The sequence below is a fragment of the Citrus clementina genome, unplaced genomic scaffold (genome assembly GCF_000493195.1).
Source record: "Citrus clementina cultivar Clemenules unplaced genomic scaffold, Citrus_clementina_v1.0 scaffold_3, whole genome shotgun sequence".
In the NCBI taxonomy this organism is placed as follows: domain Eukaryota; kingdom Viridiplantae; phylum Streptophyta; class Magnoliopsida; order Sapindales; family Rutaceae; genus Citrus; species Citrus x clementina.
In genome coordinates this window covers 29,484,715-29,493,000 of record NW_006262339.1, presented here as the reverse complement: position 1 = coordinate 29,493,000, position 8,286 = coordinate 29,484,715, and the positions used below count along the sequence as shown (strand labels likewise).

At 39.8% G+C, this 8,286-nt stretch overlaps 1 protein-coding gene across 1 annotated transcript; it reads left to right on the top strand.

Annotated features, from left to right (window-relative positions):
- Positions 1–3,780: 3,780 nt before the first annotated feature.
- LOC112099830 lies at positions 3,781–7,354 on the top strand. Its single transcript, XM_024187317.1, has 6 exons — positions 3,781–4,031; positions 4,875–5,121; positions 5,427–6,008; positions 6,066–6,295; positions 6,759–6,992; positions 7,300–7,354. The coding sequence occupies exons 1-6, from the start codon at positions 3,781–3,783 to the stop codon at positions 7,352–7,354; spliced, it is 1,599 nt and encodes a 532-aa protein (XP_024043085.1).
- Positions 7,355–8,286: the final 932 nt, after the last annotated feature.

The window sequence follows — 8,286 nt, the reverse complement described above, 5'->3', positions numbered from 1 at the left end:
ATATCTTTTCTAATTATGTCTATATTAATATCAATCTTAAAGTCAATTTTTGCATTAATAGATTTTAGTACATCCGCCAGGATAGATTAATAATAACTTAATATTAAAAAATTTCTGTCATACACGTCATTTTATTAATTATACTTATTGTAATTTTTTATTTGTATCATATGATATTTATTTATTATTTTTATCCTATTAGTATATTTATATTTATTTAGGTTGTTTTTAACCAAAATGCATAATAGTCATTTATGAAAATAAGGGGTATGTGTTACTATTTATGAAACTAAGGGTGGAGTGTGGGTGACTTTGTTTTCCAAATTTATGTTAATTTAAAATTAAAAAAAATATTTACTAGCAATCTGTAAGCTATCTGCTATCTTGTAATTAATTATTTAATTATCTATTATTTTAAATAAACGATTAAGATTTAGACATACTAATCCCACCATCAATGTTGTAAAACCGCATACAGCATCATAAAGATATCTTTATTTTTTTATGATTATTGTATGTATATTTTATATATAATTAATTTTCATATAATTACAACATATACAATAAACACATGTAAATAAAACATGAAAAATAATTAGCTTTATTTTTAAATATGATAAAGTCCAATTTAATAACTACCATAAGACATTATTCCAAGAGCAAGTACGATAATTCTGTAATTTTTAAAATAATTGTTGTTAATTTTTAAAATTTATTTTTAAAAATGTTGTGAGTTTTCAAAGCAATAATATGAGTTTGGTGGATCTTACTATTAAACTACTATAAAAATATAAATAACTTAATTAAACATAATGTTAAATAAATTTACATATTGATAAATATGTATATATAAATTTTTTTATTGTTTGTCTATAATAACTCATAATTAACATCAATATTTTATATCATTAATTTTATTCTTTTATTTTGTTATCTCAAGTTAATAATAATCTCTTTAAACTTAATAATTTTATTTCCTGATTAATAAAGATAATTTCAAATTTTTATAATATAAATAACAATATACATAGCATTGCATATAAGTATAAAAGTTGTTGAGTAATAAAAAATACAAGGCAGGCATTTCCCCATTCCGTACCAGGGAACGAATCTCCCCGGCTAAATGTTACGAGCCGGTTCATGGTAGCACATCTGTTATAGAACATGAGCCGACCAGAAACAGACACTGACCAGAAGTCCATACCGACCAGATACCTTTCACTTAGAGAGAGGACACGATCTCACGAACACACGACAGTTTTGCCATGCTCCAAACCGTTGGGAAGAACACGATGCCCCACTTTTACCCACGTTCGGTTGTAGAAGACCCATCAAGGTCCTTGATCCCCCGAATTTGAAGAGATGAAAAATGCTCTGAGAGAGTGGGATGACAGCCTATAAAAGGCTGAGAAATCGATGAAAAGACAGAAATTGAGAAAAAAAAAAAAGGAAAACTCTGCCAAATTAATATCATACATTTTTACATACGAATCCTTGAGACATTTTGTTTTAAGAATATTGCAGTGAATCTACACAACTTGAATCATACAGTTTTTTCGTAAACACCTTATACTGACTTAAGCATCGGAGGGTTTATGCTGGAAAAACCACCAGCGTCTCTGATTTGTTTCTATGAACGCAGGCTTGGAAAAAAGAGGAAGAGTGATTTGGATCCTAGGAGCTCGAGCAACTGGTAAAGCTAGTGGAGTGCAACCTCTTCTTCATTGTCAATACAAACGTTGGTGGTACGATCTGGTCGGGCAAAAGGCGACCAGATTTCAGCATCAACATTTTGACACCGTCTGTGGGGAGTTGGATAAAAAGCTACCACCAAGATAGTAATAATTAGAAGAGCAGTGAACGATAAGTGATGGATGTGACAAGGAAGGATGCCCTAGGGAGCGACAATGAAACCTATGAGATAATCACTCTCTGAGAGATAGCGAATGAGGCTAGAGAGAGAATTATGCAAGAGGGAATGGAGCGGATGGAGAAGTAAATGGAGACTCTCACGGCTATATTGCATGAGCTGAAGGATGAGCAGAGAAGGGATTATGAGACTATGCGGTAAGAGATGAAGTTATTGCATAGCCCAGCCATCAGAGGCGTAGAAACAAGGAAATTCCTCTGTTGGGGGAGCGACCCTATGGCGTACATCCCCATAGGAGTGCAGTTCGAATCCCAGGAGAGTATATGGATGAAGGGAGAGACCAATCTCGCTCTGAGCGGGTCCTGAGAATTGACAGTCGAGGAGCAAATTTTGAGGAAAGCGAGCTCAGACAGCGGCTGCATAATGTTGAGCAGAAGCATGACCAGGTAACTGCATGCGATCCTGATCGGGCTTTGGAATTGAAGGGAGAGGTGCGACAGTTGGCGCAGGTGATGGATGAGATGCAGGGCAAGAGAAAGCAACTGAGCTAGAGGATAATATTGGATGATGAGTCCCCGCTATTAGCCGAAATCATGAGATTAGTGATCCCAAGAGATTTCCACTTTCCTGACCTAAAATATTATGGGAGAAGTGATCCGCTGGTGCATATCGAACGTTTCAATGACATGACGGGTGTGCAAGGGTTAGCACCAGCTCAGAGGTGTAGGGTGTTCCCATTGACATTGGAAGGACAAGCCCGAGAATGGTACCATAAGTTGCCACGTGGAAGTATAAAGGGCTACGAGCAGATATGCCAAGAGTTGGCCAAGCAATTTCGCGGAGCAGTAGCCCTAGAGGATGATATGATGGAGTTGATGGGGATGAAACAAGAGGAGCATGAATCTCTTCGGGATTTTGTGAAGAGGTATTATCGGGCCGTACTTGATCTGGGGGCCTTCAACCATCCTCAAGCATTGAAAGCGTTGAAAGAATGGGTGAGGATATACCGATTGTAGTACAACTTGAGAAATCCCGTAATTCAAAGATTCAGCTGGATATGAACAGGCGAAAAGGGATATAGACATTGAAGAGGAGAAAGCAGCGAGGATAAAGAGTGAGCAGTTGAAGAGCTGAGGCGAAAGGAGAAGAGAGCACCGAATGAGAGCGGGTTCGGAAAGCATGCTGAGGAATCGTCAGTAATGGGAGTAGCATCAGCTCGGTCTCGCCCTTACCTAATAGCTCAAAGACCACAGCAGTTCCAACATAGCCGAGCTCAGCATCAGCGCTCTCCATTCCCAGAGCGGCAACGGGAGTTCCAGCAAATGGCTGTCCATCCTTATCACAACACTCTCAGGGCGTTGAATGTAGTTAACCTAAGATTGAGCCGACCAAACCAACCACCCCCGATGCCAACCGAGAAGAATTTCACGACAGCCGAGTAGTCCAATTGATTGACCAAGGCCTGGCATACAAGCAGTACACTCCATTGAAGATTTCCATGGAGGAGTTATACGAAAGGATTGATGGGCGAGGTCTCTTGTACCCCCTGCCCATGTAACCAAACCTACTCACAAACGGGATAAGGGTAGGTCTTACAAGTTTCACGATACCCATGGGCACACTATCAACCAGTGCCGCGATTTGAAAAATCAAGTGGAGGATCTGGTGAGAAACCGATATATGGATGAGTATGTAGAAACTGAAAGGAGTCACAGTGTACGTTGGGGGAAGGAACTGAAAGGAATCTGGAGCGTGAACAACCAACCATCCGGGTGATAGCAGGAGGGCCAACATTGGCGGGTGATTCGAATAAGGCAAGAAATAATTATGGGAGATATGTTCTGACCAGCAAATAGGTGTTTTTCAATTTGCCAGCAGCCAAGAGGGCGAAGGTGAGATAAGTTCCCATTATGTGGACATATGATGATGAAGAAGGTGTCATATACCCTCACGAGGACGCATTGGTTATCAAGGCAACCGTGGCGGGTAAAGGATTCCAGAGGATACTGGTATACACAGGCAGTTCAGTCGATATACTCTTTAAATCGACCTTAGATGAAATGGGAATTGTATATTTGAAGTTGGAACGCACGAACACATCTTTGAAAGGATTCAGAGGAGGATGGCTGAGCCCCCAAGAATTGTTGAGCCGCCGGTTACTGTAGGCTCAAAACCATTTGAAAAGATAATGATGCTGGACTTTGTAGTGGTGGAAGAAAAAAGCCCTTATCAAATTATATTTGGGCGACCTTTCATGAGGGTAAGCCAATGTGTCATATCCACGCATTACCTGGCGTTGAAGTATAGAGTGAACGGGGTTGTAGGCGTGGTGAAAGGTGACCAAAAGATGGCGAGGAGTTGTTATGCTACAGCCGTCAATGAAACATTATAAGTTACCACGCTTGATAGCCGAGGAGATTCCAGGAATGGTCGATAGAAGCCAGCTGAGACTTTAGAAGAGGTGGTGGTAAACCAAGATGATCCGAGCAGAATAGTAAAAGTCGGGTCCAACTTGGGCGAGGCGAGCGGGTGAAATGCTTACAATCTCATGCAGACATATTTGTTTGGTCGTATGAAGACATGCCAAGAATTGATCCTGGGGTTGCCTGTCATAAGTTGGCAATAAAAAAAGTGCAAGGTCGATGAGGCATAAAAGGAGGTGCTTTAACCAAGAGAGGTACGAGGCCATAAATGCATAAATGGAAAATTTGTTACGAGCAAGATTCATTAGGGAAGCCAGATATCCAAAATGGATTTCCAACGTGATGCTGGTAAAGAAAGCAAATGGAAAATGGAGAATGTGTGTAGACTTCACAAATCTCAACAAAGCATGCCCAAAGGACGGCTTCCTCCTACCTAAAATAGATCAGTTGGTTAACTCAACCACGGGCCACAGCCTACTCAACTTTATAGATGTTTTTTCTAGATACAACCAGATACCCATGGATAAACAAGATGAGGAGAGCACCAAGTTTATAACTAACATGGGTTTGTTTTGTTACAGGGTAATGCCATTTAGCTTAAAAAACGCAGAGGCAACCTATCAGAGGTTGGTGAATAGGATTTTCAAACCATTGATTGGACACACCATGGAGGTGTACGTGGATGATATGATTATGAAGTCTAAGAACTCAACAGATCATGTACGGCATTTGAAAGAAACCTTTGACTTGCTGAGGAAATACCGAATGAAATTGAATCCCGAGAAATGTGCATTTGGTATTAGCTCGGGTAAATTCTTGGGGTTCCTGGTGAGCCACCAAGGAATAGAGGCCAACCTAGAGAAATACGGGCAGTGATAAAAATAAAGTCCCCCCGAACAATCAAGGAGGTGCAGAGCCTTACAGGGAAATTGGCAGCATTAAACAGGTTCATTTCGAGGGCCATGGATAAATGTCACCCTTTCTTCCAAATTATGAAGAAGGGAAGGAAAATGGAGTGGACAGCAGTATGCGATGAGGCATTTGGGCAGCTGAAGGAGTATCTTGCCAATGCCCCATTGTTATCAACTTCGAGATAAGGTGATGAGTTGTACTTGTACCTCGTTGTCTCCAAGTGGGCTACCAGTTCGGTGTTAGTCAAAAAAGATGAGGGAAAGCAACACCCAATGTACTACACTAGTAAGGTTTTGGTGGACGAGGAAATCAGATATCCCGTGTTGGAGAAATGGGCGCTAGCTTTAGTAACAACAGCACGTAAGCTTAGACCATACTTCCAGGCGCACCCGATAGTTGTGATGACTGATCAAACTCTTCGGCAAATGCTCCTAAAATCATATGCATCTGGTCGGTTAGTGAAATGGTTTGTGCAGCTGAGCGAGTTTAACTTAACTTACCGACCTCGAGGAGCGGTCCAAGCCCAAGCCTTGGCCAATTTTGTGTTGGACTGTACGGAGCCAAGTGAAGAGGTTCACGAGGAGCAACCAGTTGAACAAGAAAAACCAGAGGGGGTGTGGTTGATAATGGTGGATGGATCACGCAGTGAACAAGGATCCGTAGCAGGGGTGGTGATACGGAGTGCAGAGGGGGTCGAGGTATTTTATGCAGTGAAGTTTGAGTTTCAGCTAACGAATAACCAGGCAGAATACGAAGCCTTCATTACTGGGCTTAAGCTGGCACACGCAATACGAGCAGAAAGGGTAGAGATTCAAGCATATTCCCAACTGGTCTGTAATTAGCTCAATGAGCATTTTCAGGCAAGAGGAGAGAAGATGGAGCTTTATTTGAAGAAGGAAAAGCAGATGATTAGGCTCTTCCGAGATATAGAAATAAAGCAGATAGCCAGAACAGAGAATTACCGGGCAGACATGCTGGCCAGAATGGCTGCGACTGCAAATCCAAAATTGCCCAAGTCAATCCCATTAGAAGTAAGAACTTTGCCAAGTATTGGAGAAGAAATAGAAGTAATGGGGGTGGACATCGAAAGGTTCTGGATGGACCTCATTCTCTCATATATCTGTGACGGTATTTTACCAATGGATTGAAAGCAAGCAAGGAGGTTAAAATATCGAGCAGTAAGGTATACATTACTTAATGGGGTACTTTACCACCGAGGGTTCACTTTACCCCTCCTGAGATGCTTGGATGATGAGAAAGTAAATTATGTGCTGCGGAAAATACATGAAGGAATATATGGCAACCACTTGGGAGAAAGGACTCTAGTGTTCAAGGCACTATGACAAGGATATGTTTGGCCAACTATGCACCAGAATGCGAAAGAGATGACTAAAAGTTGCAAGGTCTACCAAAACTTCTCAAATGTCCCTGCTCAGCCCCCAGAAAAGCTGACCGCTATGTCATCCCCATTGCCTTTTGCCCAGTGGGGGATCGACCTAATTGGTCCATTGCTCGGCTGAATACAATGCATGCATTTCCCTATTCCGTACCAGGGAACGAATCTCCCCGGCTGAATGTTACGAGCCGGTTCCTAGTAGCACATCTGTTATAGAACACGAGCCAACAAGAAACGGACACCGACTAGAAGTCCATACCAACCAGATGCCTGTCACTCAGAGAGAGAACACGATCTCACGAACGCACGACTGTTTCGACATGCTTCAAACCGTTAGGGAGAACATGATGCCCCAAGTTTACCCACGTTCGGTTGTGGAAGACTCATCAAGGTCCTTGATCACTCGAATTTGACCGCATGAAAAATGCTCTGAGAGAGTGGGATGACAGCCTATAAAAGGCTGAGAAATCGATGAAAAAAGGGAGATAAAAATTGAGAAAAAAGAAAAAACTCTGCCAAATTAATACCAGATATTTTTACATACGAATCCTTGATACATTTTGTTTTAAGAATATTACAATGAATCTGCACAACTTGAATCATACAGTTTTCCCGTAAACATCTTGTACTGATTTAAGTATCAGAGGGTTTACGCCGGAAAAACTACTAACGTCTTTGATTTGTTTCTGTGAATGCAGGCTTGGAAAGAAGAGAAAGAATGATTTGGATCTCATGAGCTCGGGCAACTGCTAAAGCTAGTGGAGTGCAACCTCTTCTTTATTGTCAACACAAACGTTAGTGGTACGATCTAATCGGACAAAAAGAGACCAAATTTCAGGATCAACAAAAGTGATACACAAATCATATTTTAAAAAGCCACTTCTTCCTTACTAATCTTACTGATTTTCTAATGATCCAACGCTGCCTAAATTTTACCAAGAACTACTCACCTCGTAATGGTAAAATTAAAACAGGGTAATTTTTAAAAACCTCCCCTGAGGTTTGGACTTATTGCAAGTAGATGGCGAGAATCTGTTTATTTGTAAAAAAACTCCTACCGTCAGTTAATTTTAACATTGACCGTTAGTTGACTGTGCAAAGACAATATTACCCTTAGCAACAGTTTGTAAACTGATATAACTAAAAAAAAATTAAAATTGTTGGTTATTTTACCCTCTTTAAATTATTGATATTTCTTTAAAGTTTCTACAAAAAAGATAAAATTAAAAATTTTAAAAATCCTCTTTAAATTATTGATATTTCCTTAAAGTTCCTACAAGAAAGATAAAATTAAAAACTTGAAAATGAAATAATCATAATTTTTACCTATGATATTGTAAATTTTTGGAATTGACAAGGATAAAATTATCAAAAAATAGGATTTGTGTTTTTCGCGCCAATAATTTTATTTTTTTTTTAGTTATATCAGTCTACAAATTGTTGTTAAGGGTAATATTGTCTTTGTACAGTCAACTAACGGTCAATGTTAAAATTAACTGATGGTAGGGAGTTTTTTACAAATAAATAGATTCTCGCCATCTATTTGCAACAAGCCCAAACCTTAAGAGAGGTTTTTAAAAACTACCCAATTAAAACAAGATGAAAATATATACTGTTAGCTCCCTGCCATTGCGACACGTGTCCGTTTAAAACAGTCATTTAACTGTTTTTTCGAAAGGTGATTT